The 25,681-nt window shown below is 50.9% G+C and overlaps 1 protein-coding gene across 1 annotated transcript; it reads left to right on the forward strand.

The window, feature by feature from the left end:
* The first annotated feature begins 2,560 nt into the window (after positions 1 to 2,560).
* On the forward strand, positions 2,561 to 21,690 carry SLC10A1 (solute carrier family 10 member 1). The gene is made up of 7 exons (XM_078606271.1): positions 2,561 to 2,760; positions 7,896 to 8,587; positions 10,321 to 10,525; positions 11,906 to 12,084; positions 15,338 to 15,470; positions 16,508 to 16,586; positions 18,072 to 21,690. Exons 2-7 carry the CDS (start codon positions 8,211 to 8,213, stop codon positions 18,227 to 18,229), a joined length of 1,131 nt encoding a protein of 376 aa, XP_078462397.1. The 5' UTR covers positions 2,561 to 2,760; positions 7,896 to 8,210; the 3' UTR covers positions 18,230 to 21,690.
* The last annotated feature ends 3,991 nt before the right edge of the window (positions 21,691 to 25,681 follow it).

Raw genomic sequence — 25,681 nt, forward strand, 5'->3', positions numbered from 1 at the left:
TCGTGCCACGGCAGATCTCTCGCCTACTTTAGCAGTTTTTTCTTGCCGTGGTTGTCCCACCTGATGACGTTTGCTTGTGTTGCGATCGAAACGTCGTGATCTATTTTATTTCTACCTCCGTTACTTTACCGAAAGAACCAAAGAGAATGGATTCCTGCGGTCACGAAAGCTTCAAATCTAGATTGCGCTTTAAAGCTCTTTTTTCACAGATGTCCAGTTGGGGGCCGGTCAGAATGTAACAACAACAAGCACTACACAAACACGATCAGAGTACAAAGTATCGGAACGGCCATGAGATCTGTGATCCATCAGAACACTCGTCATAACAGAATACTAGGCCAGGCTGGAACATTGTGTGTTTGAAACAACACACAGAGACACGCGTGAAACACACGGTGTTCTGGCCCTCACCCTTATTCTGTCTGTAACGATGGGGTTCCTCGTCATTTATAGATTTGATTGTCAGGGCAATGCAGAAATATCCATTGTTGTATGCTTTATATTTAACAGGTGACGTTTTTGGAAATCACTCCACCTCACAAATTATCATGTGTTTATGAAACTAAACAATTTATTTTATTTTACCAGGGAAGGCTGACTGAGCGAAACGGCTCTTTTTCAGAAGCGACCTGGTCACAATTGATAGCTCAACGAAGTGGCTTATCATGTGGAAATGTATAGCAGCCAAATACTCTAAACCGCATGATTCTAAATGTGGGGGGAAAACTCAGAGGACCCGGAGAAAAATCCACACGACCACGGGGAGAACATGCAAACTCCAAATATACAATAGGCGTCAGGATCGAGATCGAACCCACGACCTCCTGCATACCAGGCGAGGTAGTTAACATGTCGCCACCGTTGATCCCCATTAATCCCGACAACATTTAATTTGCAGTTACGAGGATTCCTGGAATCACATTATTGCGATTTAGCTGAAATGCCCGAGGTATAAAAGGACGCAAACCCTAATTATACAATGACCGTTGTAATGAGCACAAACGCTCGCTCGCTCGTTCTCGAGTCGTAGCTGTACAGGAGGTAAATTCGCGTGGCGTGGGCTTTGACAGCACGTTCTGAAATGATCCAAGATCAAGTACCTTTACTGATCCAAGACCATCAAGTAAGGTGCGTGGGTCACGCAGCGGGGTACATCATGGCCGCGGTCATAGACGCTGAAGTAGCGAGCGCTGTTGAGATCCTGAAAAAAAAAATCCACATCAAATCAAAGTTGAGCTTTTCACCGAGTTTGGCTTAATCCAGCACTGGGAATTAAAAAAAAAACCTCCATTTGATTGACACGCTACAAAAAACTTTTCAGGACGCATAAAAGATCTGTTCAAGTGTGGCTAAAGCGGCCTATTCAAGTGACTCCACAAGTCGCTGCTCAGTGACATCATCGTCTGAGGCCGCTCTCGAACACAGGGTAGTGCACTGCTTGCTGCGAGCGTTCAAGTTGCTCCGTCGTTACGGCACAACTCCAGTCGCACGGAGGGAACGTGAACGTTGACATTTTTTTTTTAAATTGTAGAACAAAAAACAGTCACAGTCGTGGGGGGCGGGGGGGGTCTGTGCAAGTAAACAAACAATCTTTAAAATACATATTTTTATATTTTTCCCAACCCAAACTTCTTCTGATTTCTCTATCGACATCGAATCACAAGGGGAAGAATCTCTTCAGATTTAGGGTTACACCTCCGTGTTAGGGAACGGTTCACGGGGCTACCGTTGAGATCTCTTCGAGTGACCTTTGCTGCTCTACACATCACAGGGGCTTGCATTTTTCAAACCGCCCTACCACAGCGAGTCACGCTGGTCTCCGCATGAGGCTCCAGCTGATCATTTTAAATCTCAAGAATTGGAAGTTAGCCAATTAAAGGCAGGACCAAAGTTCATGCGATTTTGTGTTGTGTGTGTGTGCGTGCGTGCGTGCAGCTATTTGTGACCGTGCTGAGCCCATCAACTCTCTACACCTCCGATTAGCACTGTTGGTTACGTACTGTGTGAAAGAAGTTTAACATTCACACATGCAACCCGGTTTTATTCGCAGACAATGGCCAAAACCTGGGTTCGAACCCAGAATCTCGGCTACGTCAGCTGAGCACTCTGACCATTGCGCCAATAAACCACCTCCAAAATTGTGTTTTCTTACAAAAAAAATAAAACCGCGTAGTACTTTGAGAAACATAAATCTTGACATTTCTCAAAATGGGTTCCTCAACCCCACACCGCGTAACGTGAATGGAGGCGGCCTCCTCACTCAGCAGGCAGCTCACGGCCGCGCAGAAATCTGGCGAACGGGAGGTGATTAGCCATCCCCTAGGCGACCAGACTGGCCCTCCGGTATCTGGGGACAAGAGAGAAAGAGGGGTGAGAGGAGAAAAACAAATTCCACCGGGGGTGGCTGCCCGCGGGGGCACGGGGGATGTGGTTTGGGGCCCAGGACGTGAGCAATTGGGTGCGCTGGTGGTGGTTGTGGTGGGAGGAGGAGGGTGTTTCAGGGATAGTTATTCTATTCCCACGACCCCCGTCGGCATGGGCCAATAAAAGGCGACGTTGCGCACAGCTCGCGAGCCGCGGGGTTCTTCGCTTCTCCGTTGGCTGGTCTCCGGCGCTGCCGCCGATGAGGGTGCTGGGATGTTGAGAGAGGCCGTGGTGACTGTTTAGCGAGCGAGCGAGCGAGCGGGAGCGTTCCGTTACATCCACGTCGCGTGTGTGCTTCATGTCGGCCCTCTGGGTGCGTGCTACTCACACGTGAAGGTAACCGGCCACGCTTCGTTTAACGATCGAAATGCGCAACAACAACAACAAGAAACCCTAGACGGCACGCGTCAATAGAGCACTGTCCGAAAGTTAGCGTGTGTACGTGTCACGGACGACGTTTCGGCGATGGCCCTTCTTTGTGTTAGAGGAAGAAAACGCGTTTTGATGATACTGTGCTGGCGGTTGTGTGGCGTTGCGTAAGCGCGGATAACAACGACTCGACGCAATTCGTCGTTAACGCTGCCCTAAATATATGTATAATAGGCGACGTTTCGGGTGATGGACCTTGTTCGTGGCAGAGAGGTCAGAGCGAACGAGTGCGTCGAGTTGTTTTGTTATTTGCGCCACCACCACGACCACCACCACCACCACCACCTCCACCACCACCACCCAGGGCTTTGCTTTGCGCGTTCAATCAAACGCCGACTCCCGTTCCGTGCCTCCCACGTACAGGCCAAATCGCTGCTTGTATCTCTGTACGTTCACTCCACGGGCCGAGCAGCCTCCGGTGCTTTGCGCGCGTTCGCCAGCCAGCAGCGTGGTCGGTCGGTCCTTTATTTGTTCGTTTGTTGAAGCGCGCACTCGGCACGGGGCGCCCACTCGCTGTTCCTCTGTCCCGTGAGCGACGCGCTGCAAAGATTGATCGTAGCATCACCACCATAGCGCTCGCAAATACCATCGATACAAACTCGACGAGACTCAATTACGTTCGGATGACAGCTTTAAACGAGTTTAAACTAAAAGTTCAACGTTGTTTTTTTTACCAGGTAAGGCTCGCTGAGCCGTGTAGCTCGTTTTCAGAAGCGACCTGGCCGATCGCAAGTGATAGCTCAGCCGCGTGGCTTATCATCACGTGGCAATTTATAGCAGCGAAATACACAAAACTACGTGTTTCTAAATGTGGAGGGAAAACCCGGAGGACCCGGAGAAAAATCCACGCGACCACGGGGAGAGCATGCAAACTCCACATATCGAGGCGCTATTTGACCATACTTCACCACGCTGCTCAGCGCGGGTTGGTGAAGGCGGAAGAACATAGACGGAGGAGCAAAGAAGCACAGTACAACACTTAACGTTGCTCGACTGCCGGCGCGCGTGGTAGGGTGAACTGTGGGTACTTGCACGTCGTGGAAGAGTAGGCAGAATACACTCTAGAGGAGCGCTCCAGAGCTCCCTCTAGAGAAGACCCTTCCGCCAGCAGTGGCGTGAGCGAGCAGTTGCAGGGCTGCGCCTTTATCAACACCGTCACATCGGCAGTTTGCTCCTGCAACAAGCAAACCAACATTTGTTAAATACAAATATGCATTTAAATATGATTCGCCAAACATCAAAACTATAATCGAGACTTAATGAGATATACAAATGACAGCACATCCGTTTTTTAATACAATTACGTGGTTAATGCATTGCAGGGAACTCGCAGCGCCACACGTATTTGTCAGTGTCAACGATGTTCAACTTCAACTGTTGTCGCGCTTAGCCAAGCCTCCGAGGCGAATTAACATCTGAATGGGGTGCGCTTCGTTCGCCTGAGAGCAGTTTACGAAGTTAAAAAGCAATAAGCAGACAATTACGGTCCGTCTCGCCACGTATAACATCAAATAAAGTTACATTCATGCCCATCAAGCCCGTCCCATCGGCCCACCAAACCAATGTTTTCCATTTGGCATCTCTTGAAAGTAGGCAGACTTTAAGGGCCGGTTTCAACCATCAGAGGTCTCATCAGCATCGACAGACCAGAACAATGTTATCCAGCATAGTCAGTTAAAAGCAAGCAAATAAATTATATACCATGACAAGCAGGCCCGAACGAATCAAACAAAAACGAGTTCACAGACGACATGAAGTCGTCGTTGCTGTGGTTATATAATCAGGTGAAATGGGTCATTTATTCCTTCCGTTACCCAGTTGCACGCTGGCCATCAAGAGAAGCAATGCAGAAAAATAAATGTTTGTAATGCACTTATACGCTCCAACATCTATCTGTGCTCCCCGCCTTCATAAACCCCCACTGACCTAGCGTGGCGAAGTATGGTCAAACACTTTGGCCCGCTCTTCCACGCCGGCTAGACTTTCTTGGGAAGCGGTAGGTAGTGAGTAGCCACACTCTACTCCCATCATTTCGAGTGACCTCCGATGCACGCAGCAGAGAGCGGCAATCCACGGCACCTCCTACCGCTGAGAGGAAATTTTCGTCACGTGACAACCAAATCCAATAAATGCAGCGCTCCCTCGTTATTCGCGAGGGTTACGTTCCAGAGGGCGGTCGTGAATATCAAATTTCTCGGAGAATGGTATTGGCCTACGAAGTATCATTATCGTAATGAATTACGTTACGTAAATTTGTAAATAAGCTATTAAATACGTGGAAATTATTATGATATTTTTTTAGAAATATTAAACGTAAAGAAAATAATAATATTAAAGCATTAAATAAGTTTGTAAGTTAATTTATCTTAATCTCATCACTTTCTCTCTCTCTCTCTCGATGCAGTCGTATAGAGTTCCAGATACGATTCGTAGATACCCAAAATCGCGGATAGCAAGTTCGTGAATAACGAGGGAATACTGTTTTGGAAAATATCTCTCATTAATTGTCACTGATGGAATTTAGGCATATTAAGTACGAACCGAAATTTCATCAGATGGCTCTCTCGTGCAGTCACTGGTCACCTGCCTTTAGACCATCAACTCGCTGTAGTCCACGCGCCCAGACCTGATTCTTCACCTGTCAATTCCATCTGAGCATGACAACGGTCGTGCATTATGCGGGAACCATTTGAAACGAGTGGGTTATCAGGTAGTTCAACTTGAATTGGCCATACAAATAATACGGCACAACTAAAGTTTTTATTTTTTTACACCAATTTCTGCTCCGGCTCATGGACCACTACGCTTTGGGAACCAGGCTTAGTAGTAATCACAGGCAGCAGCTGCCTGGACTCGAACCCAGGTTCCTCTCAGTGGCCTGACCTCTGAGCCACCCGGGCCGGCCACCTACGGAACGACAACACGTGTTACGGAGGCGCTTCCCTTTTCTTCTCGTGCCCTCCTTGCATCGCGACGGACAGACGCTTCATCACTCGCCATCAACGAAGGGGACAGGGGGGCGGTGGTAGCCTGATGGATTGTGTGTCCCCCCCCTTCTCACCCCCCCCTCCATCCTTCCTGAAGACAGCCAGAAGTTTTACGACCTGTTGCCACTGAGCTGACTGTTAATTGTCTCTCGTTGATTGATCCCGCGGAACTTGCCTCTCCCGATCCCTCCCTTGCGCGCGCCTTCACCTCCAAGCTGTTTACGAGACGGTGCACAGGTCGTCCAAATGTCTGTTAAGTCGTAAACGCATCCCCATCGCGGGTTTCATTCGAAACGAGGTTTTAACAGCCCAAGAATGTATTTACACCCCCTTTGCCAAAGTAACCCTTGGCACGAGGGCCGCCTCCATACTGTGTCACTCTTCGGAGTTATTTGGAGCAGACTTCACCGCGCTCGTCAGGGAGGGAGTGTGAAGTGATTGAGCTCAGGACCGGTTCGGATAGCGCTCGCCACCGATGTTAACCGTGACAAGAAATTTAAATTTCGATTGAAAGCTTTCGCGACTGCAGGGATTCATCTTCTTGGTTCTTTCGGTAAAGTCACGTGATATGCAAATTCTTTTGTCAAGGCGCCCCTCTTTCCCCCCCTTCCAACCCAGCTTATATATATATGCTCCAAGCACGTGTGCTGTTTCATTCAGACGCTGTCGCCTCAACAGACCTGGTGTCACCTGAGGACGGCTGCTTGCGTTGTGGCCGAAACGTCGTGAGAATTATTTTATTATGTTTTATTTTTATTATTTTATTACTTCCCTTCTACGTGACTTTACCGAAAGAACCAAGAAGAAATTTAACTTACAGGGCTCGTAACCTCCTGAGAACCGGAGGACACCTTGACCCTGCGGCCACTGGAGGCCGCTGCGTTCATCACAATTTAAAATCCAAATCAAATGCTACTTTATTCGAATCCCAATCTTTGCTAAAAGTCACACCCCCTCAATAAACAAAACTTCCCTTATGCACCCATCTTAGCCAGCAGAGCCCGCTCACAATCACCGCAATGCAAGCACAAAAAGCAAGCCCCGAAGAATCGACCTTGCATCGTGACCCTGAGTCGTTCCTGACAAAGACGCTGGAGGCTTTGGAATTTCTTTTGATTGTTGCCCGGCCGCGGCCATGGTGGTGGCGGTGGGTGCTTTGGACCTTCTCGCGTAGGATCACGAGGACCTTGGCCACTGCACGGACACGCAGAGAAGCAGCAGCCTCGCTCGCTCGCTCTCTCTTTCTCTGCAGCAGAAGGGGGGTTGTCTGCTGTATAGCCAACAAAAGCAGCACATAATAGAGAGCTTTTTTTTAGATCGCGTAAATATATACATATATTTTCTAGTAATATATTTTTTCTTTAACATTTCTATATAAAATCTATATTTACATACATATTTATATATTTTCGCGATCTAACCCAAGACAACCTCGAGTCTGGATCATATTGTTCGCGAAAGCCTGCGTGTTACAAAGCAGCACACGCACCCGTATGGCCTTAACAGACTTTTGGGGCAAGCACTGTTAAGAGAGCGCCTACGAGAATTCGCTACAATGAGAAACGTCGTTGATTGTACGCGCCGCATATGAATTTAAATATATTTGTGGCGCAGAGGTCACATGAACGGAATTTCGGAGGTAGCTCAGTGATATCCACTTTCTGTGGGTTGTGACTTTTCTTTTGTGTTGTTCGCGGTGCATTTAACGCCACAGCGCGTGGATTTATGTTCATTTGGTTGGTGGTGACTTTGTGTGCTTCGTATCGGAATCGCCTCCAGTGCTGTTGCTGCTGGCGGCAATACAAGTTGTTTAAAAGTCTAAGTCTGTTGGTTGTGCTGCACTGCGAAAGCTCCGCACGGAATTTCTCGACCGGGTCATCAAATAGCGAGAGAGAAAGAGAGAAAGAGAGAAAAAGAGCAAAAATAAATTGTGTGATCGCAACGGGTAGCACGTGGAATCACTCGTAACAATCATTACTCATTAGAATTTGGATACCAATGGGGGATTCGTTTGATTCATTTTTTTTTACGCAATGAACAATTGTCTCCTGACAGGTTTCGTGTGCCATGCCTCCTGCCAGTCGGTGAGAGAGGGGGAGAGAGAGAGGGCCCGACTCCATCCTCTCCACCACAGCATCCATCTCTCTCGCTCTCTCACCCTCTCTCGCTCTCTATCTCTCTCTCTCTCTATCTCTCACTCTCTCTCTCTAACCCTAACTCTCACCCTAACTCTCTATCTCACCCTCACTCTCTATCTCTCACTCTCTCTCTGACCCTCTCTCTCTCTGACCCTCTTTCAATTTCTCACCCTCGTTTTCTCAATCTCTCACCCTCTCTCTCTTTCAATCTCTCACCCTCTCTCTCACCACCATGGCCCTAAACTCCTCTTGGGAGTCGCCGCCGCCTTTCGGGCTCAACGGCAGCGCGGGGAACGCGACGGGCGGCGACGGCGCGATCCTCGACGAGGCCGTCAACGCCGTCACCACGGCCATCCTCGTGGTCACCATGGTGTCCCTGGGCTGCACCATGGAGATCGAGCACATCGGCGCACACATCAGGAAGCCCCGGGGCATTATCATCGCCGTGCTGGCGCAGTTCGGCATCATGCCGGTCACCGCCTTCGCCTTGGCCAAGGTCTTCCGCCTGAATCCCGTGGAGGCCGTCACCGTCCTCATCTGCGGCTGCTGTCCCGGAGGGAACCTCTCCAACGTGTTCGCGCTGGCGCTCGACGGAGACATGAACCTCAGGTGCGTTCTCGTCTTGCCGCGAGCGTTCGCGTCGTCGTGTTCGCGTCGTCGTGTTCGCGGTGTCGCGTTGTCGTCGTCGGTCGCGATGCGCTGTGTCGGGGATCCTTTGTCGGAGGAGTCCGCGAGCTTCAGGCCGCTGCTGTTCGTGAGTCGAGATCGACACGGGGGCGAACTCGCAGGCTCCGGGCTGGTCGACGCGAACTCTCTGCAGTTTATTGCCTTCAAGAAATCGTGCCCGTTGGCGAGAACAAACCAATCGGTGACCCCTTTGAAAGCGACGGCCTGACAATGATCACGTTTTTATTGCCTCCTTCTCCCTGCTTTTGTTTTCTCTCTGCATCCCCCACGGCGTCTTTGGACGAGGTACATTTAGACTCTTTGAAACGTTTCAATGAATCTCAGATGAAGGGTTCGAATCAAGATGAGTTTGAATTTAAACTCATCTTACGAGTTGTTGATCGTCGCGTGACTCATCACAGCATCGTCGCCATTATCATCATTCGGCTGCGTGTGCGTGCACGTGTTGAGATTTCCCAATACATCGGATCAATGCATTCGATTGATCTCCGATTTTAGCTTTCGGCATATACTTGCGTGGAGACACAAGATTGGTGGACCGCGCACACTTGTGAGATCTCCAAGCCCGCTGGTCCATGTGGTAGCCAGGAGATGGCAGTACAGCGAACGGGATTGTGAACCCATCTGTGTGGACCTGTGAGTGTTCGTGCATTCTATGCATTGTGGGTTTATTTTTTCTTATCGCGATCTGCTCTTGCTTCCCATGTACGATGGCCGGCGAGGCGCACACGAGGTGGTGGGTGGCCATCACCGGGTCAGATATTCGTCACTGGTGTGTACCTTCAGGGGGAATTGAACTCGGGTTGTTGTCGAGAACAGGGCACAGGGCACTGAGCACTCACTAATGCTTCCCACAACAACAACAACCGCCATTCGCCACTAAGTGGTTGTGACGTCACCACGACGCTTGTGCTAGGCTAGGTGCACCTTGAGGCCACGTGAAGTGTCGAACGCCCGCTGGCAGGAGGTCACGGGGCAGACCCAGCAGGTTCCACGGGTCGACTGACTGAGACGACTGAGATGACTGGCTGATGCACAACCTGTGCCCCCTACTGTGCCAACTTGCTGTGCTTTAGCCACCCGGCGCTCCGCTCGTTGTTGTGAGCGTCGCTCCTCCGCCCTCCGTTGCTGTTGGAGGGCGACTTCCTCCAACTGCCCAGTAACGTCCTTCACGAGCCTCCTCCACAGATGCTTCCCACATACACACAGCCACCTTCAATGGAATTGGCCCAACATGCAGTGCAGGATTCCTGAAACACAGCTTGGTGACTCATGGAGCCTTTCAGCAATAAATAATCCATAATCATCACTATGCTGTCACATGCTTTTTTTAACTACTGAGTAGGTTTTCCCAGTTGTGCTGTATTTTCAGCAATTCCTGAATAAGGTCCCAGCACGTGGAGCGAACCGTCAGACACCGTGCCAAAAAACACATTCGGTCTGACCGGAAAAAACGCACCGGAGGCACGTGGACCGAAACGTCGGACGTCGTGCTGCAAAGCACGCGGCACGACCCGGAAACATATCGGAGACCTTCTGTACGGCACAACGGCATAACGCTACCCCGTGGTATTACTCGCTGAGGGTTTAATGAACAAATCAGCAAGGGGCGTCTGTTTCGCCCCACATTGCCCTTGTACTTTCTTCGTGTGCAGCATCCTCATGACCACGTGCTCCACCGTGCTGGCGCTGGGCATGATGCCGCTGCTGCTGTGGGCGTACAGCCACGGCCTGTCGGACACGCGCTTCGTCATTCCCTACGCGAAGATCTCCATCGCCCTCGCTCTCATCCTCTTGCCCTGCGCCGTGGGAATCTTCATCAACGCCAAGTTCCCCAAGTACTCGCGCGTGATCCTGCGGGTGAGCGCGCGGCGCCACGTGGCGCGACTTCAGCCGGTGCAGTCCGGAGGGCTGCTCCGGAATTGTTTCGCGCCCCTGTCGCCTGATTTGTTGGCCTCACAGGATTACGGGGATACAGGGCACGACAGCACATGGTCATTGTGGATTGGCGTAACTTGCACTCTCGTGGTAGTGCCTTACGCCCGACAACCCCCACTCCGAGGTAGTCTAGCTTCGATTTTGTAAAAAAAAAAATTGAGCTAGAAATGATGGCCCATGTTCGCCGCACCATCAGCGCGATGCACCTGTCTTCGTAGAGTAGAAGCTGGTTATAAGCACACCCTGCCCCACCCCCCCCCCCCCCTTCTGATCGCAAATACCACGGTTACTGTTGCCGTGAACTCCAATCGCTGGTTCCTCCACCGCTGTTGAGGACTCGGTCTGACAGGATGACTGTATCGCCTCCTCCACCACCACCACACTGAGTCCCACCACCACCACACTGAGTCCCACCACCACCACCACACTGAGTCCCATCACCACCACCACCACCACCACCACCACACTGAGTCCCACCACCACCACACTGAGTCCCACCACCACCACCACCACACTGAGTCCCACCACCAGCAGGGCACTGCAGGTCACGACGCTTCTCCGTCTGCGTCTTCCCCCTGCACTGCTCCACTTTGCCTCGCATCGTCTCAGACGCGCTTCTGCGGGCCGTCTGGAAAGCTCTTCCTTCAGATATTAGCAAGCCACTGGAGCTGTGCGCTTGTAAATCTGAATTGAGAACTAATTTCCAGTGAACTTCTCTTTGTGTTTAGTTTGTTGTCCTTCTCCCGCACCTACGATTTAGCACGGGTGGCTACGTAGGGTGCGAAAGAAGTTCAACGTACGTACACACACATTACCGAGCTCCTGCAATCTCGCTCAATTCAAGAAACTCGTGTCAATTATAAGCACGTGTAAAAAACACGAACCTAACAAAACCGTTTGGGAGTAAGGCCATGTTGTGCTTATACTCACAGTGTGATTCTATCAGATGTGTCTCCCAGCCCCCACGAGTGAAATGTAATGGTGTGCTTATAAGAGGTGTGCTTGTATCAAGCTTCTGCTGTATTCCACACGTCGGCGTGTATATATATACACACACGGGGCAGACGGATGTTCCGTCGGCCAGCAAATATCTCGCGTCAGCCTCGATTTGTGCCTCCGACTTGGCTGGGCAAACGCTTTTGATGGACGGGGCTAATTTCCAGCGGGGCGGGAGAGACCGCACTCCCCTCCTTCGTGGTTCGAGCCCATGTCAGATCACCGTCACCGGAGGAGACGCGGTGCCTCCCCGTGGCGCAACATCTCAACCCCTTCAAGCGGTCTTTCTCTGTCGCCGTGCGCCAGGGCGGGATGCTGCTCCTGCTGCTCATCTCTGTCGTGTTGGTGGTTCTGTCGGCGCTGTATGTGGGCTCCGCCATCTGGCTCGTGTTCTCTCCCACGCTCATCTCCATCGGGCTGCTCATGCCCCTGCTCGGATACACACTGGGCTTCGTCCTCGCGGGGATCTTCCGCCTCTCATACAAGTGCGTTGTCCACCCCCGTCGCCCCCGCCGCGTCCACCGCCTCCACCGCCCTCACCACCTCCACCGCCCTCACCACCCCCACCGCCCCCACCACCTTCACCGCCCCCCCCTCGGACCCAGACGCTCCGCCGTTCTGCCAGTGGGGGACGAAATAGCGGCACCGCCAACGTGACCGGTGGCGGCAGGGAGCGACGAGCACCGATGTTTGCGGGTTTTATTTTTTTACGTAACATTGACTTAATATCAGAATCATCAGAATCGTCATTAGAATGTGGAGGAATCTGATGAGCTATGAAGCTCAGAGTATGGGCTGGGGTCTGCAGGTTACAACAGCAAATGATGCAGCAACGCTCCGAGTGCAAAATAGGGAAAATTGTCAGCAGGTCACAAAATATAAATGAATAATCACGTAATTAATTCTAAAAGTACGACTTATCAAGCTTGGGAAAAGCAGCAAAGAAAACAAAACAATCCTAGACCACAAATAATGAAACCTTATTTTCTTATAACTTTACATTGAGTTGTATTGACAAAAAACTCTAAACATTCGGCCTAAAGAGAAAAATATATATAACAAGTAACGTTTTAATCAATGGCCCTACCTCATGGCATGCAAATTAATAAAACACAAACACCACATTGTTTTGATCGGTTTCTCTTTCGACTACGTCCACACGTGCTTTGAATATGACACCAAAGAGCAGACATTAATGTCTAACCCTAACCCTAATCATCACGCAAACACATGAAGACAAATATTCCTCGTGCACCCTACATAGACCGTTGGGGTCAAATGCAGTTCGTGAGCACCTACGCAGGCCGGCACATCGCTCGTTGGAATGCACGACGCCTCTCACGCCTTTGTCTCCCCAGTGCCATTGTTTACACACCGCACCAGGTACTCATTTAAAGTTGATCCGACCAAAGTGCGACCCCAGGACCGGTTCGGATATCACTCGCCACTTGCTATCCGTGGTCCTGAATCGAACTCTGGTCGTGGGGTCGTTAGCACAATGTGTGCTAACCACTCCACCACCGCTCCCCAACAACAACAACAACAGCCATTCACCACAAAGTGGCGGTGACGTCACCGCGATGCTTGTGCCAGGCTAGGTGTACTCCGAGGCCACGTGAAGTGTCCAATTCTCACTGGCAGGAAGTCACGGGGACAGACTCATGTGCCGTGGGTTGACTGACCAAGATGACTGGCAGATGCACCACCTGTGCCCCCTACTGTGCCATCTTGCTGCATTTTAACCACCCTGCGCCCGTTGTTGTGAGCGTCGCTCCTCAGCCCTCCACTATTTGTTTGGCTGGTTACTGCCTCTAACCGCCCAGTGGCGTCCTTGACGAACCTCCACACACACACACGTGAATGCGCACACACACGGACATATATTTGAATCACGTCTTTTTGTTGATCTGTTTTATTCTGTCAGCTGGCCCACGGTCTCCAACCAACCGCAGTCGAAAATCTGCCTGGTGAAAGCTTGTGTGTGTTTGGGGGTGTGTTTGGGTGTGTGTTAGTAGCGTGTGTGTGTTAGTAACGTGTGTGTGTTAGTAGCGTGTGCTAGCGCGCTCTGCTACGAACCCGGTGACCCGAATTCGATTCCCGCTCACTGCCACCAACATCAGTGACGATTATGTGAACCGGTCCTGGGCCTCCCCTAGGTCGACTCCGCCTCAAATTAGTACCAGGTGCGATGTGTAAACATCGCCACTGGGGAGACAAAGGCGGTAGGCTGTGGCTGCCTTCATAGCACAGTGCGTTAACCAGAGCGCCACCGCTCTACCTCATTCCACTTTAAACTGCCTTCATAAAAACAACAACGATACAATGATCTACCGTTTCGGGCAATGACCCTTATTCAGAGGCACGGGTGCACACTTTCTGTGATGTGGCGGTATTAACGGTGCAAGTGGTGACTGGTTTCGTACACCAGGGATGCGTTCCCGATTTTCAGATTCATCTGGAAAAAAATATCTTCATATCGGGCCGCGATCTGAAATGTCAGACGACCCTAAAAAAGAAAACACTCTTTCTTTCAGACGCATTCGATTAAGTGAGATTAAGTCTAGGACGTCACTCGTCACGCCGTCACTTGGCGCGCCTTTCCCGTCAAAAGTGGCGTCTCGTGGCGTTGGATGACGTCGCCACGAAGACACGTTCCAATTATCCCATCAAGCGATTAAATGATCTGAAGAAAAATAAAATAATTGTCCTTAAATAACCACATTTAAATAAAAAAAATCCGAAACTCATAGCTATTTTGCAACATCATCAACGCGATAAAACCAACCTCGTTCGTTTTTCACTCAGGGCGAACTTCATTACGAAGATAAAAAAAATCTAAACGCAGTTCGGTCTCTGCTTTACAACGGTCAACATTCACCACGTTTATATAATGCCACCAAGGACCGATTTACGACGCCGAAACTAGATTTACGACGCACCTTCCCGCACGACTCCGAACGCATTCGAACAGGAGCCGGTCTGGTTTCCGAACGCCACTTGGCGTTGAGGCTTTTTTTGGTCTTCTCAGATGCTCGTGTGGATGTTTACCGGTCGAACCCCGCTAGATACGGCCGATAAAAGGAGAAACACATCGGCAAGTGGCGTTTCCGCCGTTGCCACCCTCCATGCGAAAGTAGAATCCGTTTAGTAATAGGTTTTTACCCTTTCAACTGGTACAAAACTGACACCTTTATACAAGGTATCATGTTTGCAATAACCACAACACAAGCAGTGAAAATGCAAACAAAAAGAAACAACTCTGATAATGATATGCACTGTCCTTGAAGTTGATTGGTCCACACCCGAGACGGCTTTTCTTAGAGCCTAGTCTCCATTGGTGTTGGACCAGATGACGCCAAAAGTTCCAACACCAATGGAGACTAGGCTCTAAGAAAAGCCGTCTCGGGTGTGGACCAATCAACTTCAAGGACAGTGCATATCATTATCAGAGTTGTTTCTTTTTATTTGCATTTTTGACTGCTTGTGTTGTGGTTATTGCAAACATGATCTCTTGTATAAAGGTGTCAGTTTTGTACCAGTTGAAAGGGTAAAAACCTATTACTATATTTTGCCACTGGTAAAAGAGGTCTCATAGTGTAGAATCCGTTTTTTTACGACGAGTTGTGTTTCCAGGAACGCACACAAAGCGGGGACCGCCTCCAGAAAGAACGAGTGGTTTGAGGATTCGTCTGACATTTCAGAACGCGGCCTGCAGTATTTGTCCCTTTCTTCTTACAGGTGCAGACGCACGGTGTCCATGGAGACCGGCTGTCAGAACCTGCAGCTGTGCACCGCGGTCCTCAAACTGACCTTCGACCCGCAAGTGATCGGTCCCCTCTACCTCTTCCCTCTGCTCTACATCTTCTTCCAGGTGTGCGTGGTCGTGTTGGTCTGGAAAGGCCGTAGGCCGACGGGCCGACAGCAAAGCCAAAGCATTGTGGACTTCTTGGTTCTTTTTCGGTAAAGTCACGTAGATAGAAAACAAGAGTCGAAATTAAAAGCAAGAATCCCCCACGACGTTTCGATCGCAACACAAGCGGTCTTCTTCAGGTGGAGGGGAAAGAAACGTCGTGGCTTTTTTGCTTTTAATTTTGATTCTTGTTCTCTATCTACGTGACTTTACCGAAAGAACCAAGAAGATGAATTCCTGCGGTCACGAAAGTTTTAAGTGGAAACCAAAAAATGTTCTCCACTTCAACGTGGGGACACGGAACGGAGTTCTGCTCAGAAATGGTCCTTTACCCAGAATGCTCCGCAACGAACGGCATCATCAGTTTGGCGTTGAATAGGGCTCCCCCGTAATTTACACGGAGTGCTCTTGCCAAGAACATCTGGTAACTCGGCAGCATTTGATTAAAACTAGAACTGCCTTTTATGTTTAGCTTGTTGTCCTTGCCCCGCACCTCCGATTATCACGGTTGGCTACGTACGGTGCGAAAGCGTACATGCAAATTCAGCGTACATGCAGACGGTCAAAACCAGTGCAGATTGTTTCTTGCTGAAATAATGCTGCTGGGTCATATTGGCCTTCGGAGCCAATAGTCTGATGGTCTAAAAACATAATCGTTTTCTTGGTTCTTTCAGTAAAGTCACGTAGAATGGAAATAATCAAATAATAAAAATATAACATAATAGACCTGTTCTTCACCTGAAGCCGGCTGCTTGCGTTGTGGCCGAAACGTCGTGAGAATTATTTTATTATGTTTTATTTTTATTATTTTATTATTTCCATTCTACGTGACTTTACCGAAAGAATCAAGGAGATGAATCCCTGCAGTCACGAAAGCTTTAAATCGAAATTTAACATAATCGTTATTGATTAGTGGATTACTCGTAACGGTGCTCTGCTTCTATTTGCTTTCATCATTTGCAACACCGCGGCCCGTGGCTTTGTGCGGACCCTTGCAGGTGGTGACGGCGCTACTCTTTGTGCTGGTCTTCCGCTTCTACGTCCACTGCTACCGCCAGCAGAGACAGCCCCAGACCGGTACGCCTGCCCGAAGGCACTGCCACTGCCATCTGTGCCGGCCACGAAACAGCAAAGCGGGCATGGGGAGAGAGTGGCGGGGACGGGGGGTTGCAATGATGGACAAATTAAAGATCAACAAAAGGTCAAAGTCCTGACTTGGTGAAACACTCGGGGTGGGACTCGGCTGAGGATTAGCAGTCGTGCTTTAGGGCTGATAGGATAGTGTTAGGGTTTAGGGCTTCCGTCTAGTTTCGTGTGGATTTTATATTTTACCAGGTAAGGCGCACTGCGCTGTGTAGCTATTTTTCAGAAGCGACCTGGCCACAAATGATAGCCCAAACGAAGTGGCTCATCACGTGGAGATTTATAGCAGCCAAATACTCTAAACGCGTGACGTTGATTCTAAATGTGGAGGGAAAACCCGGAGAAAAATTCACGCGACAACGGGCAGAGCGGACACGCAAACTCCAAATATACAGCAGGCGTCAGGGTCGGGATCAAACTCGCGACCTTCTGTATACCAGGCGAGGTAGTTAACATCTCATAGCCACCGTGGCGCCCTGGCCACGTCTGTTGGATGGAACATTTCAAAATAAACCGAACCCTTCCCAGACAGCGTGCACTGGAAGTCGGCGTGGTCGCGAAGTCGCGTCAAGCGATGCGGCCGCTCTCCGGGTGCGACCGCTCTTGCTTCAGTCGCCATCCTCCCTCCACCCGGTCTCCGTAATAGAACCACGAAGGGCAAACGACGATTAATGCGAGGCGAATGAAACACGAGGGCAAACGCGTTCAGTGAATGAGCACTCGTGAGCGGTTGGTTCAGAGTCTTCAATCCGTGAGCGTCACGGCTGCACTCACTGGCAGCGGTCGCCACCACCACGTGGTGCGGCCCCCGCACGGGACTCGTTGTGTCGCCTTCGTGGCCCGTGGAGTCCGGGTGGAGGAGGAGGGTGACTGAAGTGAGCAACATCAGCAGCCCCCCCACCCCCCTGGGCTCCCTCCCCTTAGTCCCCTCCGTCCCCCCCTCCCCTCCCTCCTATCCTCCCTCCCCTCCATCCCCCCTCCCTCCCCTCACCCCTCTCCCTCCCCCCTCCCTCCCCTCCCTCCCTCTCCTCCATCCCCCCTCCCTCCCCTCACCCCCTCCCTCCCCCCTCCCCTCCCTCCCTCCCCCCTCCCCTCCCTCCTCTCCGTCTCTCTCCCCCTCCCTCCCCTCCATCCCTTGTTCCTTTCCCTCCCCCCCTCCCTCCCCTCCATCCCCTGTCCCTTTCCCTCCCCCCCCTCCCTCCCCTCCATCCCCTGTTCCTTTCCCTCCCCTGTTGTTAAAAAAGGAGGTGAGCAACAACTGTCAGAGAAGTATGACGCGCAGTCGCTGCGATGCCGAATGTCACATTGAAGGCTGCGGAAAACCTCCGGCCGCGTGTGGGACGAAGCGTCACGCCTGCGTGCTGTGTGTGTTTGTGTTGTTGTTGCTGCCGCTGCTGCTGCTGCTGCTTCTTACTCCAGAGAGCGTCAACGCGATCTACACGGGCAAGGCGGAGTTGGAGGACATGGACGTGGAGTCGACGGCCAGGGAGGGAGCGCCCGCCGGGCACAGCTCGGAGACGGTGTCGTGGAAGAGGAAGCTGTCGTGGTGGAAAGTCAAGAAACGGGAGGAAAGATGATGGGGGCGGGGGGGGGGCGGAAATAAAAAGAACCCAACGTAACCCAATGATGATGATGATGATGGATTTACCGACCAAACTAAACAATAACTCCCCAACAGCAACATTCCTCGGCCTGCCACGTAACATGTAAATGCGTTTGGCATTCGCGTGGTGGAATCTACACACGTGGGGGTGCGTGTTTGTTCACTAGCTTCAATAGTACATTTCATTCCACGCTGTGGGATTGTGGCCAGTGCTGAACTTCAGCTGAAACAGTCCAGAACGCCGCACGCCGACGCGTCCCTCGCTCCTCGATGTGTTATTGATGAGCCCATTCGTTCACGTCGGGTTAACACTCAGGCATCCGCGAAGGAAATTACCATTCGTTCGTTGATGTTCGGTGCCGGATCGCGCGAGTCAAATGTGTGTCGTGAACCCCTCTCCACCCGACGCAGACAATTCGCAAAGTTGCCGCGTGAAGAGACGCGCCTGGTTCATCACCGCTTCAGCAGCAGCAGCAGCACCGCCACGGCCGGTGTGTTGTCGGAGAGAAATCTCACGGCATTTCACGTTTTAGTACAGAATTATAGGGTGCAACATAGCGGGTACAATAATCTCAATTTTTTTATGGATAGGTATAGCTTGCACTCTAGTGGTAGTGCCTTACACTACTCCAAGCCGGTCTAGCAGCGTTCCAAAAGGTATCGAGTGAGAGATGAAGCCTATGTTATGGCGCATGTGTCTGACTTTCTCGATGATTTGGGTCACAATCTGCGCGACACTCAGTAGCGTATCGAGAATCGATTTCCTCCAACTATGTGGAATATAGCATTGGGCGGTTTCTGTACACGTCCCAAAAAATACTGTGGATTTAACCGCCCCCCCCCCTGACCCCCCAACTGTTATACATATTTACTTATACCCGTTAACGGAACATCAGCTAATAATTTTGGGAACACTCACTGGAATGATGTCTATGGGACAACGAGCCAACTTGGTAGAGCCTCACGATGTCCGATAAGCGGCTTGATAACCAGCAGTAGCCAATGTACCTCATCGGGTTGCCAACGTTTCGGAACATTTTAGGACACGGTGACATGGCACTTATTCGCTCGTGTCACTGATGTGACGCGGAGCCTGATGGAGTTCTGGTAAATAATCAGAAGTGCAGTGACGAACTTGGGTGTTCGGGTCACATCGTTTTAACGGAGTGTCTTCGTCATCCACGATGTGCATTTTTATTTGGAGACATTTGTTGTTGTTGTTGTGTGTGCGGTGCGTATGCACGTGGGGACCAGTGGCGCAGTGGTCAGCGTATTGCGCTACGAACCCGGCGACCCGAGTTCGATTCCTGCTCACAGACAAGATCTGTGAGAAATATCTGAACAGATGCTCGGTTTCCCCTAGGTCGACTCTAATAGAGCAGGTATTTGCGATGGCCAAACATCTGCACCGAGGAAACAAATGTGGCTGGGTGTGGTGCTGGCCACCCACCCCCTCGTGTGCCGTGACTGCCTTAATAGGCGAGCACTCGTCCTGATGGTCTCTTGCAGGCCATATGGGGGGTCTCTGTCTTTGTGGTTCATAGTCTGTACTGCAACCTTGGCGACGTAGGTTCGATCCCTGGCCATGCACAGCATCGGTGGCACATGCATCGCGATCTAATATGTGTCTCTCCTAGGTCAACTCAGCCTTAACTGAGCACCCTGGTGCTGTGTGTGAACATCGCTACCGCAGGGATGAAGCCAGCTGGGGGTCGTGACGAACATAGTATGCCCTGTCTGTCAATACTGGTCTTAATAGGTGCTCGCAAACAGCATTCTATAAGGCTACATGGCAGGTCTGTGTGGTGTGCGTGCCGTCTGCCACCTGTTATTTTGGGGCTACATTCCGTACACTTTTGAAAACGAACTTACCGAAGCAATTGCAACGGAGACCGGATGTCGACATCCCAGTGTCGTTAACAGAATAATTATTCTTATTATTTTAGGAGTAAAAAATGTTAACTCTTTCACACACCCTCGTGTTTTTTTTAAACCAACAATTGTCTGCATTCGGATTGCTCACTCAAGCAAGTGATTTACCTGTGAGAGATTCAATAAGTCTCCGGACTATGAAGCCTGCTGCATTGGGATGTTTGGTCAATTTCAGTCGTGAATGTGAATGGCATCGGGTCGGTGGGAACTTGGAGAGGCAGGAGAAACCACATTCGTACGAGGAACTCACAGCACGGGAATCTCCTGGCCACCTTGCAAGCCCTACGGCTCTAACCCCAGGCAGGCCCCGAGTGTCTCCCCGATCCAAGTACTAACCGGGTTCAAATCTGCTTAGCTTTTTGAGATCCGGTGGGATTGGTGCATTGATTGTGATTTGATCTTAAGATAACTTACCAATATTAAGGCGTAATTAATAATAAAATTAGATTGCTTTGAGTAACCATTGTTTAACTTGTTTCATAATCGTAGCATGTCTTTTTGAAAATATTTTACGTGAAAAAAAATATATATATTTTTAAAATACAATATATTTTAACAACCGTGTCTTTTGCATGCGTATATGAAAGATGTTCCAGCATTCTGTGCTTTCATATTGCAACTTCGTATGCGTTCACAGTGTTTGCTGTCGATCTCTGCTATTGAAACGGGCGACTGGGCCCAGGTGTACATGGAGAGGTGGATTGTGCCGCGTTTCTAGCTTGAACAAATACACCCACAATGCAATGTACAGGACCAGCAATATTTTTTAGAATGTTACTTTGAATTATAAACGCGTTTTAGTAGCAATACTATTTGATTCGTGAAAGATTTGCCTGTTACTCATTACCTTCTATTTAGCACCCATTCAAATGCCTATTTAAAAAGTCGTCAACAAAACGTATTTTAAAATGTAATTCTCAGCAGGCCCCATGGTGTTAAGTGCAGTCTCCGACTCGTATTAGCCACTCAATTTGACTGGACTCTTTGTGCTCGGAAGAAGGCTCTTGGTTGAAACGTTGTTCAGAAATGGCGTCTTTTAAATACAAGCAGTGTTATTGACAAGTTTTCTTGAGTTTCGTTGCTGTGTGATGTTTCACCTTCTGCTTCACGTGCTGGGAGCTTTTTTGTGTGCGGTTCCTGAAGAAGCCTCTAGCACTTGGAGGGAAACGTCAGACATCGTGCTGATCAACGTGCTGTAACAACACGAGAACGGGGCGGAGAGCTGTGGTTTAATCTGGCAGCTATTTGGATGTTTTTGTTTTAAACGGGGAGATTTCGGATCGGTGTTCGCTTCATTTTACATTCTGGTTGATTCTATGTTCGGCATATTACTTTCAAATTTTTGTATCCATTATCTACCATTATCTTAAGTTGAAATTGTATTAAATGACTATTTAGGGTCGTGTTTCTTGTTTTGCCGGGCATACATTGTAACTATGTGAAAACAATACGTTCAAACTTAAAGCGTTGGATTTGTGATTTAAAAAAAAAATGGTACGAACAGCTACATTGTCTGAATACATGACTTGGGATCGTCGATTCGCGGAGGTAATTAGCGATATACTCTCGACTGCTTTTGACGAGCAGTGTCAGCAGAGCTGCTGATGAGACAGTGTTAAGGTCGCACTCGGTACACACAAAGTGCCTGCCACTTGCTAACATCGTTGAGGAGCATAAGCCATCACGCCAAACCCGGTCATCCTCGCAGATTTTGGCTGGCCATCGAACGAAAAACGATCACCGCATCGCGTGCTTTCAGATGCGCTTCCGCGGCCGTCTGGAACGCTCTTGCGTCCGGTATTAGGAAGCCACTGGAGCCATGCGCTTTTAAATCGTCTACATTGAAAACTCATTTCTTTCGAACTACTTTTTGTGTTTAGTTTGTTGTCCATTCGCCCGCACGTCCGATAAGCAGGGTTGGCTACATACGAAATAAGTCCAACATACATACACACGCACGGTCATGGGAATTGTTTGAGCATACGGTACTTTTCGCTGAGAAATGAGGGGTTGGTGAATAGAAGTGGGAGCTTTTGCATCCCTGTGGACTGGTTCAGATATTTCTATTTATACATATGAAGTACCGGTGAAGACGCTGGACACCCAGGTTGAGGCACACGTATATTTATTTTCAGCTTATCGGTACAGGACAACACTAGAGGGGGTAGCGGCCCCCTCACCCGGATAACTGGGGATACCCCCTAGCTAATCTCACCTATCCCCAAGTCCTCCTCTAACGAGCTAGGGGAGGCTAACTGGCCCGACACTGGTGAGTCGGGCTACGGTCTCCGGAGTCCCAGGGTCTAACCCTGGTTCACGGAACCACGCCTCTGGCTCGCTCCTCTGCAGCCCTGACAAGGGCGGCGTCGAGGGGAGTCCAGGGCTCTAGCTAGAGGATCTTCACTCTTCCTCCTTCGTTCCCAGACTGAGCCCCGAGCTCTCTTTGTCCTCCCCCTTTATACCCCCCAACAGGATCACAACCCCCCAGGCTGCCTGATGCGGACGTCGCTGCGGGCACCCCCCCCGTGTACTCCCGTAACTCCGCCCACTGTGTTTGTTACCCATTGGATCGTATGCACTTACAGCCCTCCCGTAACAGCCCTACATCACCCCCCCCATTACAGCTCGCAGCCGTCCCGGCTGCAACAATTCCAAATAAAGGAACAATTACCCCTCGACCCCGTGTGTGCCTCATTTTTTTCAACAAAATGCAAATAGAAGAACAACAACAAGAACAACAACCATACCCCCGAAGGGAATGTCCGACGCACCCCCCCCCCCGCATAAATACGAAATCCGTAAGCACGTATGTACAACTAGCCAGGAACTCCCCCATCACACACAGCACACCCACGACACACAACGCACCCACAACACACACACCGCGCCCACACAACACAACACACTCAGTGTGCAAGGAGCACACCACCGACGCAGCATACAGTAACCATGACACGTGAAGGAAAATAAATTTTTTTCTTTTTCTTCCTGCTGTATATTATAAGAGTCTGCGCATTTTAGCGCGCGTCCTTGCCGCAGGCCCGTCACACGGGGCAACCCCGGACGGCGGACCATCCGGTGGCGGCTGTCCCATGCGAGGTGAGGTCGCGATTGAAGTCGCGCGACTGTCGGCATCACCTGTGGGGGTTCCAGGGCGTGAGCCCGTCATTCCCGGTGCACCTGTGGGTGGGACAGCCGGCAACACATCAGGCGAGAGCAGCGACGGACCCTCCGAGTCGGTCGACCCCCCACATGCTTGGCCTCGCGTGCGTGGCGTGGGCCCCCGCACCGCAACAAACGGCTTCAGCCTAGAGGGGTGTACAAACCACCGGCGCCTCCCCCATTGGATTCGAACGCACTGAGGCCTCAAAACCTCAATAACCTCGACGGGGCCCCGCCACGGGCGTACGAGTTTAGAGGAGGTCGCGAGTGGTACCTGGGGACAGTGCAGCCATGCCCTGTCCCCCGGCTTCCACTGCAGCACGTGCGCGCGAGCCAGTCTGAGGCGCTCGTTCGCCTTCTGACGCCTGTCAGAATTTAGCCTCGCCGCATCCCGCGCCTCAGTCAGTTTGTCAAGGTTAAATTTAACGTGATCGTCCAATTTAGATTTGCCCAGCGGCACGGGGATCTGCAACTGTGCCCGAACAGGTGGGTCGGGTTCGCGGCCATACATAAGAAAGAAAGGTGAAAACCCCGTCGCAGCATGGGGAGCCAATCTGTATGCCGCTAGAACCCCTTGAATTTGTAAGTCCCAATCAGCCTGTGAGTCCGAAACTTGCTGCGACAACATAGACGTGATGGTGCGATGCAGACGCTCGACCATCCCGTCCGTTTGCGGGTGATAGGGGGAGGTTCGAATTTTTTTCGTTCCCAGGAGATCACAGACTTGTTTTAGGAGTTTCCCCGAAAAATTTCTACCCTGGTCGGTCAACAACCGCTCCGGGGCACCTTTGTCCATGACATAACCTTGGACAAAGGCGTCGACGATGGCTGCTGCCGACTGATTCGCCAGGGGCCAGGCCATAGGCCAGCGCGTAAAATATTCGACCCCAGTAAGCAAATATTTATTTCCCCTGGAGGTGGCGGGGAATGGCCCCAGAATATCCAGTGCGACCAGTTCATTTATTCTGGAGACCTGGATGGATTGTAAGGGCGGGTTCGACTCCCGTGCCGGTGGTTTGCGCTGCGCACACTGAGGGCATGCCGCCAACAGATCAGCGACATCCCTTGTCATACCCGGCCAAAAAAAATTCAGCTGAAGCAAGGCGAGTGTTTTCTGGGTACCTAGGTGGAGGAGGCGCTCATGAGCAGCCCACACCACCTTACCTCGTAGGCCAGAAGGGACCACCAGCCGGTGACGCTGGGATTTCCCGTCCCAATGCATAAGCAAGCCCGCATGGGTTTCCCATGCGTCGGCATGACCCGTCACACGCCCCCTCTCCCCGGCGCGACGACGCAACGCGAGGAGGGAGGCATCCTCCAACTGGAGGCGCCCCCATTCATCAACGGGCAATCCAAGCAGGGAATCTCTCCCCTGTTCGGCGATATCAATGGGGACTACCGTTTCATCGTCGGCGGCCGCCGCCAGGACCGGAACCATCACGTCCCCCACTGGCTTGCAACGCCCCGACCCCAGGAGACATGCGCATTCGGAGGCGGTTGGCATCCGTGACAGAGCGTCAGCGTTGGTGTGGCGAACGCCCTTACGATAAGTGGTTTCAAAACTGAAATCCTGGAGGACCTCCAGCCATCGGGACAATTGTCCCGATGGCTGTTGAACCTTCAGGGCGTACTGCAGTGCCGCATGATCTGTGCGGACGGTGAAATGCCGACCGTACAGATATGGGCGATACTGTTGGATGAAATAGACAATTGCCAACAGTTCCCTACGGGTGACACAATATCTTTGCTCCGTTGGAGACAACACCCGACTGCCGTACGCGACCACCCGTTCCACGCCGTCAACCACCTGGGAAAGCACGCCTCCAATACCCGTGTTGCTCGCGTCGGTGTCGAGCAAAAACGGCCTCGAAAAATCTGGGTAAATCAAGGGAGGAGCCTTCACCAGCGCGTCCCGAAGGGAGCAGAAAGCAGCTTCCTCATCCTGACCCCAGTGGAACCGAACCCCTTTAGAAGTTAACGCGTGTAGGGGTTTGGCAATTGTTGCAAAATTAGCGACGAAGCGTCGGTAATATGATGCGAAGCCAATAAAACTCCTGACCTCTCCCACCGAGGTGGGAGTCGGCCAGGAGCTGACACACTGCGTTTTGGCGGGATCGGTAGCAATACCCGAGCGCCCTACGATGTGCCCTAAATAACGCACCGACTCGCGTAACAAATGGCATTTTTGGGGCTTAAATTTCAAATTAGCAGCCCGCATCTTTAGGAAAACCGCCCGCAACCTCTGGAGATGTTCATCAAAAGTTTTACCAAAGACAATAACGTCATCCAAATAAATCAGGCACGATTCCCATTGCAATCCAGCCAAAACCAA

The sequence above is a fragment of the Lampetra planeri genome, chromosome 25, assembly GCF_965212315.1.
Source record: "Lampetra planeri chromosome 25, kcLamPlan1.2.h2, whole genome shotgun sequence".
NCBI lineage: Eukaryota > Metazoa > Chordata > Hyperoartia > Petromyzontiformes > Petromyzontidae > Lampetra > Lampetra planeri.